The sequence below is a fragment of the Urocitellus parryii genome, chromosome 6 (genome assembly GCF_045843805.1).
Source record: "Urocitellus parryii isolate mUroPar1 chromosome 6, mUroPar1.hap1, whole genome shotgun sequence".
Lineage (NCBI taxonomy): Eukaryota > Metazoa > Chordata > Mammalia > Rodentia > Sciuridae > Urocitellus > Urocitellus parryii.
In genome coordinates, this window is record NC_135536.1 from 75,992,683 (window position 1) to 76,009,605 (window position 16,923).

Genomic DNA, 16,923 nt, shown 5'->3' on the forward strand with positions numbered 1-16,923 from the left:
ATTCCATTCTTATTTTTCTGTCATCTTTTGTGTCAGCTTCTAATCCAAGGCTTGGTCCTGCCAAGGCTTGGTCCTGTTGGGGTCTTAAGATGGTTGTTGGGGTCTTAAGGCAAGCAGCTATGTCCTTCCCTTTGGCCTGATTAGGCCAACTAATGCCACATTGAAGTTGACTTCAATGACTAATCAGGATTCCTTATTGAGTCTGGAATCATATCTGAATAAAAACATGGCTGGTAGAAAACAGGCAACCATCAATGTCTCCTATTATTGGGTTATTGGGCTCTAGACTTACAAGGTATTAGGGAAAATTTTAGAGACAAAATGAAAGAAAACTACTTGAGTAAAATAAGAGCCTTTCCAAAATAGAAAGGAAAATTTCTATTTATTGAGGGCTTACTATTTGACAGCCCTCTTGCAAAATTATTTTGTGTAATGTTATAGTAATGCTACAAGAGATTTTATAGATAAAGGAACCAAGGCCCAGAGAATTTAAGTAATTTTGTATAAACCACATTTTTTTTCCCCTCCAAAGCTATGCTCTTCCATTGAATCTCATAAGTAGGACAGTCAACACTAAAACGTTAAGATAAGGAATTTACATAGTTTTTGAAATATGCTGTGTATATGTTGTCCAAATTCCTCTTTAGGATCCAAAGAACTATACCACTGGCCCACAGCCCTCAGCTTGTCTACTTCGTCATCTGAGGACAGCCATTGCACCCAAGGTCACACCATTTCTCCTGTGTCTTGTATTTAGTGCTTAGTGATTGACTGAACTGGGGATGTAAAGGCCTGGCTCCCTTAAAACTTCAGAATGCCCCCAAGGGTGGGCTTAGACATTGCTGTTGAACTCCCTCTGCCCGATCATGTTCTTGTCCCCACATGTATTGATTCTAAGTGCCTTCTATCACAAACCTTGTATTCTACTCTGCTTCCCAGGACACCTACCCTGTGATAATTACTAATTTAAAGTATTTAAGAAGATGATATTGTCGAAATAATAATAGATAAAATAATGGTTTTCTGTAAGCTGAAGTAGTGAGAACTCATCCAGTTCCAAAATTTTTTGAATCTTCGGTTTTACTAGTAATAAGGAAGGGTAGAAAACATACGAATATTCACATGGGAACAATTAAATTTTGCCAACTAAGATTTTTTTTTTCTTCAAATCTGAAAATTTTATAAAAGCCAAGACATGGAGATAGTCTCATTGTTTACAAGAGATAAAAAGGATTAAAAAGCAGTCAAAAGAAAATGTAGTCATGTGTAACATAATGACATTTTGGTCAGTGATAGTCTGAGATCTTGTGGCCCAGAAGATCACGATGAAGATGAATAATTCGGATTGCCTAGTGACTTAGCCCTTGAAATGGGGCACACCCTATTACTTGTTTGTGGTGATGCTAGTGTAAACAAACCTGCACTGCCAATTGTATAAAAGTATAGTATACTCAATTATGCATACTACATAATACTTTATAATAAGCAACTTTGTTAGATTCGTTTTTACTTTCTATTGTTATTTTTTAGTATATTCCTTCTACTTGTTTAAAAAAAAAAGGCCACTATAAGGCAATATGTGGGGTTAACACAGCAACCTCAAGTGCCTCATGTTTACCTCGTTTCTTTCTCTTAAGTACATTAGCAAATATAGAAAACTCAGGAGCCCCTAAGGCAGTATTAATATTGCTATATATTTTTCCATTGTACATTATCTTTAATAAACTCCAATTAAATGACATGTAAGACAGGTAATTTAGCGTAAGAATATTTATTAAATGGATGCTTACAAGAAGGCTATTGGTGAATAAAGGTAAAATTTTTCATATGAAGCCTTTAAATGTGTAAAATTTAGACTCAATTTTATTTTTAAAGTATCTGCCCCTTCCAGATTATATCATAGCATGTGAAGCACTGGTGAGGTTTATGTCACCAGAAATTCCCAGTTTGCTGATTTCCCTGAGATTTTTCATCCGATGATTGTACTGTAGCAAGTGAGCATCATTGACTGCAACCTTGAAGTGGTCAAGCTCAACCAGGACTTGTATCTGAAAAGGCATACACACAAATTGTCATGTGAGGTCATAATTGTGTTAATTAGTGCAGTTTAGCCATTCCATGATGTGTGCATATTTCAAAACATGTGCATGAGAGAGAGAGATAGTTTTTGTCAATTTGAAATAAGAGGAATAATAGAAATACCCATTAATTTCAAACAAGTATAGCTTGAACTCAGGATGTTCAACATGTCATCTTTATCATTTGTAGACCCAATTAAGAAGATCCAGAGTTGCTGGGGTTGTGGCTCAGTAGTAGAGTGTTTGCCTCGCACATGTGAGGTACTGGGTTCGATCCTCAACACCACATAAAAATAAAAAAATAGATATTGTGTCCATCTATAACTAAAAAAAAATGTATTTAAAAAAATAGAAAAGATCCAGAGAAAGTAACTTTACAATAAAAATAAGTTCCAGATTATTTAAACAAAAAAAGACAAAGCAACAAAATTGTTAGAAGAACCTAAGTGAAACCATAAAGGGCAAGATTCATAATTTGCCTACATTAAACTTTTTAAGGTTTTGTAGCACTTAAAAAGAAAGACAGCCAGGCACAGGGGTGCATGCTTATAAATCTCAGTGGCTCAGGAGGCTGAGACAGGAGGATAGAGAGTTCAAAGTCAGCCGCAGCAAAAGCAAGATACTAACTTGGTGAGACCCTGTCTCTAAATAAAATACAAAATAGGGCTGGGGATGTGGCTCAGTAGTCTAGTGTCCCCAAGTGTAATCCTTGGTAGCAAAAGAAATAAAATAAATAAACAGTAAACACTATAGTAGGAATCCCTTAACCAGTTTGGCAGGGTTAGGGGAAACTCAAATGATAGATATGCAATCTCACATCCTTTTGTAATCAGTAATTTGGCAATGCCTTACCCAAATTTTAAACATGTATGTTCTTTGAATAAAGTTATTCTAGGAAAGAAAGATGTGTATGTAAGGGTAGTTATTACAGTATTTTGGTTAAATATTTTCAGGTTTATTCTTTAGCATATTTCCATAGTCCAGATATTCATCAGTAGGGTACTGGTAAAATTCTCACATATTTAAACAATGAAATACTAGTAAGTAATAATATTGTGAAATGGAAAGCTGTCTACCACATGTAGACTGTGATCCTTGTCCCTGACCTTGAGCTTACAGTCTAGCCATTTTTATTGACTACAATCCTAACTCAGTGCTTCAGACTTTATAAATATCTGTTGAAGCAGTTACTTAAAAATGTGAGCCAAGCATGGTGGCACACACCTGTAATCCCAGCAACCAGGAGGCTGAGACAGGAGGATCAAAAGTTCAAAGCCAATAAAGAAATATGAAATTATGAAAAATTGCAGGAAAATGGATAGAACTAGAGACCGCTGTGTTAAGAGAAATAAACTCAGAAGGTTAAGGGTTGTAATTTTTCTCTCATGCAGAAGCTGGAGAGGGAAAAAAAAAAAAAAGGAAAAACAGTGTGAATCTCATAAAAATCAAAGGGAGATGAGTAGAAGAAAGGGAACAAGGTGTGGGTGTTGGGGATGGAGGAGAAGTTCTAAGGGAGTGATTGTCCAAATTATATTTTTGTAGTATGTATTGTGTGCATGTACAAATATGTAACAACAAACCCCATCAGTACACAATACAACCATAAAGCACTTATAAAAAAATGGAAAAAAGTTGAAGTTCAGACTGGGCAACTTAGCTTGTCCCTGTCTCAAAATATAGGGCTGGGGATGTAGCCCAGTGGTACCACATGCCTGGGCTCAATCCCAAGCACTGCATAAATAAATATTGAAAATGTGTTGTATTGGGCTAGGGTTATAGCTCAGTGGTAGAGCACACATGAGGCACTGGGTTTGATCCCTAGTACTACATAAAATACTGGAATGATACCAAATTTAATCCTCTGTGAGGATAGGAGACTTTTTAAGTTAAACATCTACAAATTTTTATTTTCATAAAACATGTATATTGATATTTATTTTATTTGGTACTGGGGATTGATTCCGAGTATTTAACCACTGAGCCACATCCTCATTCCTTTTTTTATTTTTTATTTTGAAACAGGGTCTCAGTAAGTTGTTCATGGCCTTGCTAATTGCTGAGGCTGGCTTTGAACTTGTGATCCTCCTGCCTCAGCCTCCTGAGTCACTGGGATTACACGCATGCATCACCATACCCAGCTAAGCATATTGATTTTTAGAATTAAAAAAGAACATTTCATTTCTTCTTCTTCTTTTTTTTGTTTTTGTTTTCCCTTTTGGTACTGCAGGTTGAGAGAAGCTGAGGTACCCAGGGGTGCTCAACCACTGAGCTCCATCCCCAGCCCTTTTGTTTTATATTTTATTAGAGACAGGGTCTCACTAAGTTGCTGAGACTGGCTCTGAACTCCTGATCCTTCTGCCTCAGCCTCCCGAGCCACTGGGATTACAGGCATGTGCCACCGCGCGTGGTGAACATTTCCTTTGGATTTTATGCCAACCATATTGTTTTAGGGAAATAACTGACATAAAGACTTTCTGCCATTTTTTATTAATTTCTAGAAAATCTTTAGCTTGCAGTGAGGGTGGGTGGCAACTGTGATGATGGTGAAATGCCTGCAAGGAATTAGGGAATGTCTCACTCTCAGCCATTTTCTTAGCCTGCAAAGTCTAAAGGTAGGGAGGAGACAGGCTGGTTTGGTGCCTCAGGATAGCTGGTAAAAATTCATTTCAATGTGCTGTGGTTTTAGAGTGACTCCCCATGAGAAATACATATTATTGATATATAATAGTAGCAACCACTTACTTTGAATGGTTTACCACTTTCAAATGGGAAAACCGACTGTCTTTCCTCCTTTCCCCATGTATTATCCAGCTTTGTATTGCACACAATGACTTTCCTGTTGTTTTCATTGAAACGTGGGTTAAAGTGGAAGGCAACATCATTCCCTCTCTTGAAGTCTAAAGCAATTCTGTTTTAAACCAAAGACCAGAGTTATTAAAATGATCAAAATTGCATTTTTTTATCAAGTGAAGAGCATGTAAGTTTCTAAAAAGCCAATTATTTCATAATACATAGGAAATTTTTCTGAATAGAAGCAAACAAGCCAGAGAATGGGTTCAAACTAGGAAGTACACTAATCCCCAAATTTATTTACTGTCAAAATCAGCAAGGTATGTGTGTGTGTGCGCGCGCGCGCGCATATTACCTTAGTGTCCTTGGTCCCATATTCCCATTCAGCTGTAATCCCCTCCTTACAGACTCATTCATGAAAACCCTTCAGGGTTTCCTTATACAGGTTTAGAACCACTTTGAAAACACTATGCCTGAACAGATAGTATTGGTTCTCTCTTACCTGCCCTGCCAGGTTGCTTCTAATACTTGTTAAAGGCAAGTCAGCTAAAATACCTGGCTTCCTTGTGGTTAGTCAGAAACCTACTTCCTCTAAAACAGCAAGAATGATATACTGTAGTTGCTAAATTGTAAAGCTATGACAAAAAAACAACGTTGCATACTCCATGATGAAAGGTGGAACTAATGAAAGTGCTAGCTGAACTTTTTGACTCTTTTTCTTCTTAGATGGTAATGCAAATACAAGTTTCTTTATTAAAAGATCAAGCCTACTCCTGAGTTTTTCAAGGTTTTACATAGAGCATCAGGAATCAGCTGGTGTTTTTAAATAAGGTTTGTGCTCTAGATTGATGGATTCTCTGGGAATTTTGAATCCCTCAGCCAGTCACATTCAACCACAATTTACAATATTAAACTCACAAGGGAAAATGGCAATAGAATTTGTATTTGACTAAATATTCAATGGCTCTGTTTTCAGTGAAAAGGAAGATACAGTCAACTCTGTCAAGCACTTTTTTTTCATGTAGTTCCTCACAGAATTTGCAGGACCAAGCTGCAATTTTTTTTTCATTTACTGCCATTAACCATTTTAATCAGAATCAGTTTTGATCAACCATGGTCTCAGTATACATCTCTAGTATTACTGCAACTAAACTTCCCATTGCAATGACGAACTGAGGCAAGGATACTGTGTGGTTCTCTGTGTTTGGGGTTACTGGAGGAGGAAAACAGATACCAACAAATCATGGGTACCACATGCACAGGATAAGGTGTGCTAGACTCTGTTACCTTGGGAAGCAACATGTATAAGGACATAGGCATACAGTAATTTACTACCAAACAAGTTTCTTTGTGTGAGGAAAGGTTGACCTTAGAGATGCTGTCTAGGTGTGTAAAAAGAAAGATTGGCTTAGGGTAGATACTTCCATGCAGAACCAGAGGAGGCTGGCTGGAGGAAAACACCAGGGGGCTATGTGAATGTAAAATTATCCAATTAGAACATGTGCTCATCTGGTGACAGGATGTGGCTTTCATTGATTCCCCAGCAATAAACTGACAGATAACTCAGGTTATTTATGGATAAATAAATAATCTTCTTGAAGAAGCCTGTGACATGATTTGAATGCATACCTTTTGTGTACTGCCTATAAGACTCAGAGACACAGCTCACCAATGGCTGGAGGAGCTTTAATGGCACTAACTTCAGGGACAGGTATAGGGGATGGCTTTAAGACCTTTTCAGCCTCTTCATACTGTATGTAAGTTTAACCAGCACCAGTGGTGACAACCAGGGCCAAGCAGCCATGGCAACCATAAATCAGCATGAATTTTCCTAAGTTAGCTCAATAAAACCTTACTCCATCCTAGCCTACCTCAGTCAAACCAGTTCCCATGACAAAGGTTGATTTTTTTTGGTGAAGTTGTCAATGGATAGAATCTTTTCAAATCTTTTAACAGTGTTTACTCAGAAGACTGAGGTTCCCAGGCTTGCCACTTATCTATAGGATGTGAGCGTTGGTTTTATTTGTGAAAGAGGTAGCATTGTTCCTTGTCCTGCCTACAACTGTGAAAATTAAATGATACAATGAATACCAATACACAGATTAGGGTGTGTTACCTTTACAGTGAATGACCCTGACACTTAAAAAAAAAATTATTTGGGAACATATATTGAATATGAGATAATCCCATATGACAGTATAGCCAAGATCCTGAACATGTAATTTTGGAAATATCATTAAAATTTAGAATATATCATTCTATATTCAAAAATGAATCAACAGATAGGTCAAGTTGCCTCTTTACCTGTTTGCATTGGGCTTCACAGTACCCATAATTGTTATCAGCATGCGAGGCATGACTCCTCCTGGCAGGGGCAGGTCATAAGGCACAGTCTGGGAAAGAACAAGTATATGTGTGTCAACAGTCATTTTTCTTAGGGAAAGAAAAAAATATAGCTAAAGTTCAGTCACAATTAGTATTTGTGAACAATACAGCCCCAGGTTAGGCCATCTGTTTTGACTTTCAGGCTGCCTTGCCCAGGGGCTAGAGAAATAAGCTTCCCTCTTAGAACACTCCGAGGGCTATTTCAATCCACACCTCATTCACACAGACTAATTTCTGGAAAAGCTTAAGTTCTGTCTGTGGGATGAACACTTATACAGTTCATTCCACAGATGTGTATTCTCCATCCATGTTCAAGATGCCATGAATATCCCTGAAATTCAATGTGTGGCCTCTTCTCTTTCCCTTTATAACATTTTCCCCTGGGTTCAACTACCACATGAAGCTTTCACCTCTAGCCTGATCTTCACTAGCCCTGCATTTCCTCCTACCTGGCATTGCTACTAGAGCCTCAAGTCCAGCAAGTGTGAACCAAAAGTGTCTCCCCTGCCTTCTCCCATCCATCAGTTTCTCTTCCTGAGTTCCCAGTTGGGGCTAAAGCTTTGCTGATGTTCTAGTTGTCCAGCCTTGAAAGCCAGAGTCCTGACTCCTAAGACTTAATAGGTCCTGGAAGCTCTTCTCTGCAGTCTCTCATATATGCCTGTCTCCACAGCCTTCAAGTCTCCTCCTGCCTGCTCTTGACTCACCTTGTGCCAGGCACTTCCCGGTACTACCCACTGTCCCCACATCTTCTCTGAGCTTTCCTCCAAACTGTTCCAGAAGAAGGTGGTGCTGCCTTGAGCCATCTTCTCCAAAGTCATGAAATGGTCACATCCAACACTGTTGGATAACTCTTTCTTCATCTTTAGATCTTCTCTTTCAACTAGACTATCAATTTGCAAGGGAAATATCCATGACTGAGTGTACCTGGATTCCCTGAGTTATGTATTCATTTGGAACTCACTTGTTAAAATGTATTTTAATCTGCATGAAAATTCAAACCTTATATCAGAATTATCTTTAAGAGGTTTTTCAAAACCAGATTACCTTGGTTCCCCTACATGTTCCTTCAGTGTCCCTGGGCAAATTATATAACTTTTCCTTTGCCCCATTTCGTCATGCATAAAATGGGGGTAATAACAGTATGGTATGGGGTGGTTTGGGGGTTAAATAATATAGATGCATACTAATGGCATGGCATTCTTTCTCTCATTATTACAATCCTAACTTGATTTATATTAAAAGCAGCTTTATAATGCCTTAAAAAAGGTGTTTTACCTTCACTTTATACTAACAGTACAAAATAAATGCAATATGAACACTTGTTTTTTTCTACCAAATCAACACACACCAGTAGCTGGTTTTCAGAATGTGACTGTAAGATGAAGGTATAAAGTTTCCCTGAACCCTCTGCACATCAATTCCATGACAGAGTTACTCCATCTTACCAGTGGTCCAGCAGGGGTGCCATAGGGGCCAGCAGCAGGGTAGGCTCCAGGAGCACTTGGCTGTCCTGGAGTTGGGTAGGCCCCAGGCCCACCTGGTTGCCCTGGGTAGGCTCCAGGTGCCTGATGTCCAGGATAAGGTCCAGGAGCAGTTGAGCCAGGGTAGGCACCAGGAGGTGCCTGTCCAGGATAGGGCCCCGGAGGTGTCTGCCCTGGGTAGGCTCCAGGTGGTGCCTGTCCAGGATAGGACCCTGGAGGTGCCTGCCCGGGATAGGCCCCAGGATAAGAGGCTCCTGGGTAGCCCCCTGCTCCAGCCCCAGGCTGGTTCCCCCATGCACCAGGCCATCCTTGAGGGTTTGGGTTTCCAGATAAGGCATCATTAAGCTGAAAAGAAAGACATAAACAATTAAAAAATACAAAATATTCATGAAAACAGATTTTTCAGAAAAACAAGCATGTGATCTAAGAAGTAGAGAAATATGGGAAAGGTACAAAATTAATATCAATAAATTTTCCCCACCTATTAATAGTTTTGAGTTCCAAAGACTAAAATTAGACGTTGGGATTCTATATGTTTCTTCACTTTTTCTAGCCACCCATCAACTCAGTATTTTGTAATTTGCTGAAGTCAGGAGGTAGCTCTCCTTGATCTACAAACACATGCTTTTTTCTTTATTTTATGTATGAATGTATGTATGTATTTGTTTACTGCAGTACTGGGGATCAAACCTAGAGCCTGGGGCACAAGAGGCAAGTATAGTATTTCTTTTTTTTTTTTTTTTTTCATTTTAAAGAGAGAGAGAATTTTTTAATATTTATTTTTTAGTTTTCGGCAGACACAACATCTTTGTATGTGGTGCTGAGGATCGAACCCGGGCTGCAGGCATGCCAGGCGAGCACACTACCGCCTGAGCCACATCTCTCACAAGTATAGTATTTCACCATTGAGCTACATCCTCTGCACCACCACCTTTATTTATTTACTGATTGATTGATTGAGACAGGATTTTGTTAAGTTGCCAGGAATGCCTCAAACTTTTGATTCTCTTGTGTCAGTCTCTGGAGCACAAGCTTTTGAATCAACATGAGAAACCAATCTCAAACATGGGGATGCTCAGATTGGGCTGTACTTCCTGCTGCTTCCAGCAGGGTGAATGACTTGCAGACTCAGGCTTCTGCCTGGCTTTCTTCCCCAAACTGCTGCTGAAAAAACAAGACTTCAGCTAACAGGCCCTCCGTGGAAACCATGTAGTCGGACAGTGAAAAGGGAAAGTCTGGTGGTAAAAATGAAACCCTACACCTATGTGAATGTGTATGAAGCTAAGAAAACTGACATGAAGCACTTACCGAAAAACTGTCTGCCATTTTCCTGAGGAGAAAAGAGAGAGAGTGTGTGTTGTTATCACTGGATTCATTAATTTCCCTAAGATTTAACTTCCTGAATACTTCATGGGCAGTTCTACTCAATCTATAGGTATATTGCCTAAGTCGACAGTGCCAAACCATAAAAACAGTAATGGGTGGGGATGCTTTCCAGCTACATTACTAAACGCTATTTACTCAAATTCAAACTTGGATCACATTAGCTTGTGTTCTGAAATCTGAGAATAAGAGGACATACAACGCACAAGGGAGAAGGAGCAGGAAGAAAATGTTCTGCCTTTTTTCTAGGTAAATAATTTAAATAGTCATGGTTTGTCCTGAGCCTCCTTCACTCCTTCGTGCCCTCTCTCCACTACCCCTCACAAAGGGCTCAGTTGTTGGTATGACTTAAGTCCCCTTTTCTTCCCTCTGACAGCCCCACACCCTAGTGAGATCTGAAAAACAGCTCTACCTGCTGCCTGATTATTTATTCTATCACTGGAGCACATCGATGCCTGCTCCAGGTCAGGCACTGTGCAGACTCCTGTCTGGATGTTCAGATGAACAGGCCAGGATCTGTATGGCAAAGGGCCCACAGTCCAGCTGGGCAGGCAGACGTAGGCAAATACAAGAGAATAAGTGATCCATGCTGTCAGGCCATATGCTGTGGGAATGCAAACCTGGGAAGCTAACCTCGGAGTGGGGAAGGGAACGTAGTATTTGAACTAAGCCTTGAAGGATAGTGACATTTATTTGGAAGTGCTTTTTTCTTTTCTTTTTTCCAAGGTATGTGTATTCTGAATAAAATCTTGGGCACTATAACAAACCAAGGTGAAGAAACTCAACAAAACAATGTGGAGAAAAACATTTTGGGGGCTGGGGATGTGGCTCAAGCAGTAGCGCGCTCGCCTGGCATGCGTGCGGCCCGGGTTTGATCCTCAGCACCACATACATACAAAGATGTTGTGTCTGCCGAAAACTAAAAACAAAATAAATAAATATTAAAAAATTATCTTTCTCTCTCTAAAAAAAAAAAAAGAAAAAGAAAAAAGAAAAACATTTTGGAGTGGGAACTGTCAAACAAGGTTTGTCATGCTGAAAGCTGCCACAGGGTTGGAGAAAATTTACTGCTCCCTCCTGCTCCTTCCCCTGAACCAAGTCTCCAAAAGCACAAGGTGCTTCACACCTGCTCCTGCTATAGCTGCTTCCATTCTGCAGGGCAGTTGAAGGGTAGCCCAGAACCCCTGCATCCTGGGTGACTTCTTTCTAAGCTCAGGATAAACTGTGTCATAGTCAAAATTACCCAGACTTGTAAACAACTAGAATCTCTTCTTCCTTTATTTGTTTACTTGTGTTAATTACTCATTTTAAAGAAATGTCATGGTCCCAAAAGGGATTCAGTAAATGACAACTACATGATAGGTCCTAAAAATGTGTAATATTAAAATTCTCTGCAAAAAAAAAAAAGGCATAGCTCCTCCTAGGACTTAATATATACTTCATTTACATACACAAGATGTATTTATACTACTGTTATTTATATCACTCTCAAACATTACCTTTTACTAATTTTTTTCCCATCTCTTTTACCCTGGTTATTCTCCAACTTATTTAGAATCAGGTTATAACCATGCCCATCTCCCATGGTGGAAAACTACCATCAGTTTGACGGGAAAATCACAGTGACTCCTAGAGCTTACTATTCCTTCCCCACCCTGTATTTCCTATTGAATTTAAACTTCTAGAGCAAAAGTGGGAAGCTCCTACGCTTGTGTGCCTTTCCCCACAAGACTGTCACAATACTGTATAGGAAACAGTGCTGCCACCACAGGAGGAACTTGAGGGAAGAGTGGTTACAGAAAAGAAAAAGAAAGCAATAAAGAAAAGAAAGCCTCTCTCATTTTGGACACTGGTAGAAAACAATCTTGAACTTCAAGGTGGGCAGAGAGCTTAGCATCCCTTGATCGCACACCCTTTTCCACCCATGAACAATGTACCAAAGACTCAGCAATAATTTTTATAAGCATTTGGTTTCTTTGAAATGTCCCCACTGCACAGGAACTTATGTTCAATCTCATATTACTGTCACTTCAGGTAGACATTTTGTGGCATAGTGTGATCCTGTGCATTTAGGCTATTTAGCCACATTTCTGGCTTCAATCCATAAGATGTCAGTAGCACACCACCCTACAACTTGTAATAACCCAAAGTGTCTTCAGACCTTGCCAAACATCCCTTTGGGCAAAGCCATGCCTAGCTGAGAACCACCAATCTAGACTGTCAGCATGTGAATCCCTATGTAAATGTACATACTCACATCAATAAAAACCACCAGGGAGTTTCAGTTGCACAAATTAAAGTTTCTACTGGTATCATGTGCCTCATAGGTGCCTTATTAATATAACTCTGATCAAATTAAGATGACTGTAAAGACTGATGAAGGCCAGAAACTCAAAGGGGCCATTTCCATACTTAGCATTTATTCCACCCAAAACCTGCTCAGATCTGTTTATTTTCCAATCTGACCAAATGCAATTTGAGGAACAAAACAGAGTTCACTGTGTTTCACATATGCTTTGTATGACAGTTTGGACTGTGTTATGACACATTCCTCTGACACATTAGAATAATGACACTGCATTTATGTGGGGCTTCTCAGAATGCAAAGCATTTTCCACATACCTTATCTATTTGATTCTGTTAATCTCATGAAAATTACAGGAAGAAATTAATATTCCCACTGTAAAGTAAGGAAACAGGTCCACAGAGTCAACCTGTCATTGACAGGTCAGGAACCAGGGCCCAAGTCTCCTGACTCCTAATGTAGGCTCATTCTACACTAATTCAAAACCTTGCACCTTGAAACCTTATAGCTGTTTGAAAGTATTAATGACTTCACCAAGAAATTAATTCTCTGGTCTATTCATCCAGAACTACAGAGCAAGCTGAAATTCTAATTGAACTGAAAACAAGATTGTGTTTTTGTCAGAAAACTAACTGGATGACTAATTCAGCACACAGTAATATTTAATAAAAGGATGCCATTTTGCATAGTCACTGTGCTAATTATATCCACACTTTAACCAATAAGTTGTACTTTTCCAAAAACTAGTTATGCACAATTTGGATTATGCCAACTCCCAACCATTCAGATCTCCTATTTGAAAATGATTATAACTAGTGTTCTTCTGAAGTCAAGATTAGTAACATCAGAACTTAGGGAAGGAGGAAAAAAGGATCTCTTATTACAAGTATTTTTCTTATCTAGAAAATTTATTTTTTTTTAAAAGGTGAGTAGTTTTAAAGAGAGATGCATATGATCAAATGTTTAAAAAAAAGTCTTCCTACTCTGCAGAAGTATAGATATGTGAACTCCATCCTGGTTCTTCTAGTCTCAGAGAATTTTGAGGTACAGGGAAGCAGAGGGAACTTTATCAAAGATGAACAATTACAGAAATACTACCTGGATCTCCACATTTGAAATACCAACAGTAAGAAGCTCAGTATAATTTTGGAATAAGAAATTTAAACATGAGTCAGAATACAGACCGTTTTAATTAGCTGTTAATTGGTAGCTCTTCCCTTTAATAAAGAGTAGTTAGTCACTGCACATTACTCTTCTAGGCCCACCTAGCAATCAATCCAGTTGTCTGGGTTCCCAGGAACACTTTTAAAATTTCTCCTCATAAGGTTCCTGTCTGCCCCTTTGGTGGCACTCAGTGAGACCTTGTCTCTAAGTAAAATACAAAATAGAGCTGGGAATGTGGCTCAGTGGTTGAGTGCCTCTGAGTTCAATGCCCAGTACATACCCAACAAAAAAAAAATTAAAAATTAAGGCTCCTGTCTTTAAACAAGCTGTAATGAAGTAGACTTTGGAGGTATTTCCTCAGAGCTCCCAGGCATTCCCAACTCTCCTAGAACCCACATGAGGCTGTCTACCTCCTGCCCTTGCTGAGACTGAGTGGGTAACTCTGAGATGCTGAGTTAGGAGAAAGAAGACCTGCCCTTTCCTAAGGTTTCTTTCTCATCATAGTTCCTGAGCACCAAGGAAGGTAAAGTTACTTTGTGCTTCTCAGTTACTGATTTTTTTTTCCCCTTTGGAAAAGCTGGAGAGCAGTCAATGGCAAACACATGACCCTTAGTCACCAGCAAACTTGAAGCATACAGCATGCATTATCCTCTTCAGTTAGCCACTCAATTTAATGAGAAGAACCAGTTCTGGCACCAAGAGCTTGTGTCTTAAACAATCACAGGAAAGAAAAGCAAGGTTGTGGATGAGTTACTGGTAGTTTCGGGTACATAAGTACTTACAAGTCAATTGGTAGGTAAGGTCGACATTAGATTCTCAAGTTATACTTTATGAATATAGGTTTCTCTTGCAGTGACGATTTCAAGTCTGGCTAATGAAGATTCCAAGCAATGAAGGTTCTAGGTTCAGCTTTGTGTGTAACTTAGATTTTTCTAAGCTCCAAATATTCAAAGGCCCATCATCAAACTTCTCCCCAGAATATGGATAAGTGCTCATTTCAAATGTAACCTTCCAAATTATGAATTTAGGAAATAGCTCCAATTCCCCTAAGATCAAGGAGAATGCATGACCATCCTTGGAATGAAAGATTCTACTTTAAAAGGACTCAAAATCAGTATCTAGAAAGGAGACTTAATGGCAGAAAAGTAAATCATTATTGTTAAATTTTAATTTTCACAGAAACACATAGTTTCCTAACATGAAAAGTTTATGAAATTGAGGCAAGCAAGTTACAAATTTGTTAGTTGGTGAAAGTTTTTTTCATGCTCTGGGCCCACCTATGTGTTTAATTTTATCATTATCATTTTTGTTAGAGTTAACTCAACCTAACTTCCATTCCTTTCCAGGATTCTGGAAACAGACTGAGGTCCAGGTATTCTCATTGTCTAGCAACCCAACTCCAAAGAGTCACTTTACAAATATTCCACAGTGTTCTGCAATAGGTATCCATGTCCTTAAGGACTGGGCTGACACATAAGTCACAGGCCTTAATTCATGTCTCCCTGACTCCCTGGCATTAAGTACCTACTCCTCAGAATGCAAGCAGTTTAAGTTTTCAGATGAGCAAATAATAATTCAGAATAAATCCTCACACATTTTACAAGCCCCCAGCTAGACTTTTGCACCCCGGAACCCAATATCTTGCCACACCCAACACATCCTCAGCACCCTTTTGAGATGATTATTGCCCATATTAGCCAGTCTGAGCAGGGATGAGTCGCTTGATTTAACAAACGCTTAAAGGTTTCAGTCTTTGCTAAGTCAGGCACATATCCACTTGGGCTTTGGGGCAGCATCATTTTCTGTGGGGTCAGCTTTCAAAGAGAGGCTGCAGGCCTTGCCACTGCTGGAAGAACTCATTTGCATCCACCGCAATATCTCCTGCAGATGAAAGCTCAGCAGATGCCCCAAAGTGGCCTGGTCAGCCAAGTCAGGGGTCCCACAAGACCTACAGAGCCCCCAGGAAGATACCTCATGCACTGGGAAGGGAGAGTTTGTTCCTAACACCAAGCTAGAAGGAGCCGTTCAGTTTGATGACCCATCGCACCCACCACTCCCTCGAGCTGGGACCTAGCGGACTGGCAGGCGGCTCCTTGTGGGTTAGGGCTTACTCTACACGCCAAGCACGGCTGGCAGAGGGTGGGATGGTAGCTTCCGCTGTGCGGCAGCGCAGAGAGTGCCCAGTGCCTGACGTCCTCACTGCCCCAGGGCTGGGTGTATGCGAGTCCAGTAGGGAGTTGCTAACTTTCCCCAGGTCCCAGACCCCGGAAGAATCAACAGTTATGGATCGGTGCCCAGAACTATGCCCACGCTCGGCTCCGGGCTGGCATAGCGCGGGCTGCCGGGCTCTCCACGATCGCCGGTCCCAGCAGCCAAGCCCCGTGAGCGCTCCGAAGCCTCTGCCCTGTCGGCAGGTGCGGTCTCCCGCGCCCACGCAGCTCACCCTTCCTTGCCTTGCGTCTCTCTCGCTCTCTCCGGGTGGCTCCTGGCGAAGTGGTGCGGGCGCTGGCGGCGGGGCGGTGGCTCTGCCTTCAAATACCCCTGGCCCGCCCGGCCCGCCCTCCCGGGGCGGGGCAGTGCCCCAGCGCACCCTGGCCTCTCCCAGGGGATGGGAGGACCAGCCCTGCGCCCACAGGACGAACAGAGCCGCCGCTCCAGGGGCGCGCTCTTGACACCGGGAGGAGAGAGGCCGCGGGGACCCTACCTCTCTCCCTATCACCCGATTCCTAAGAGGAACATCCCTTAACTCCGCTGCTCTTAGTGCGTGCTGCTTTGGGAGGTTCTGCTTGCTTGTTGTAACCCTATTGATTTATTTTCCGTCCAGGCGCAGGCAGTCTCATCCCGTTTCCATTTCCTTTACCCGAAGCCTTACCCCAGAAGGGCAAGGTGACTTGTGGCCTGAGGTGGGAAGGTGTGTCCCTGTCTAAAATATGGATGAGAACTCCCATGTTTCCGGCTTTGCATTCCTTTCCATTCTGAACTGTACTGTGCGTGGACACCTTTGACTGACATTCCTAAATGGTTTGGTGTTCGCTTCCTGATGCACCCTCAGCATCTGCTCAGGATGTGGTGCAAAGCAGGTTCTCAGTAATGTTTGTTGAATGAATGAATGAACAAACCAATTACTTCCTTCCTAGGAAGTCTGTTTTCTCGAAGACTAGGGGAGAGTCCTGCAAAGCAGGGAACAATTAAGTAAAAAGTAGCTTTGGTAAGGGAAGGAATAGGACAAAGCTATGCTGTGTGAAAGGTTGTTTGCAAGAAAGCTGATATTTAGCTGGATAAAAACTGAGTTAGATGGTTAAGGATGTCCAAGATAGATTTTTTTGTTTCTATAATA

General features: G+C 40.7%; 1 protein-coding gene across 2 annotated transcripts; it reads right to left on the minus strand.

Annotated features, from left to right (window-relative positions):
• Window positions 1–1,762: 1,762 nt before the first annotated feature.
• Lgals3 (galectin 3) lies at window positions 1,763–16,114 on the minus strand. 2 transcript variants are annotated; one of them, XM_026384098.1, is made up of 6 exons: window positions 16,040–16,114; window positions 10,043–10,064; window positions 8,699–9,079; window positions 7,173–7,261; window positions 4,821–4,986; window positions 1,763–2,048 (listed from the first exon to the last, which is right to left on the minus strand). In XM_026384098.1, exons 2-6 carry the CDS (start codon window positions 10,058–10,060, stop codon window positions 1,893–1,895), a joined length of 810 nt encoding a protein of 269 aa, XP_026239883.1. In that variant the 5' UTR covers window positions 10,061–10,064; window positions 16,040–16,114; the 3' UTR covers window positions 1,763–1,892. The 2 variants fall into 2 exon arrangements, with proteins under 2 accessions (XP_026239883.1, XP_026239882.1); XM_026384097.1 differs by having other exon boundaries at window positions 16,030–16,099.
• Window positions 16,115–16,923: the final 809 nt, after the last annotated feature.

Excerpts from the sequence above, each read along its gene's own strand:
- Lgals3 (XM_026384098.1), bottom strand. Across the intron at positions 7,262-8,698 it reads GCACCCCTGCTGGACCACTG|ACTGTGCCTTATGACCTGCC; the intron begins GTAAGATGGAGT and ends GTTCTTTCCCAG. Across the intron at positions 4,987-7,172 it reads GTGAAGCCCAATGCAAACAG|AATTGCTTTAGACTTCAAGA; the intron begins GTAAAGAGGCAA and ends GGTTTAAAACAG.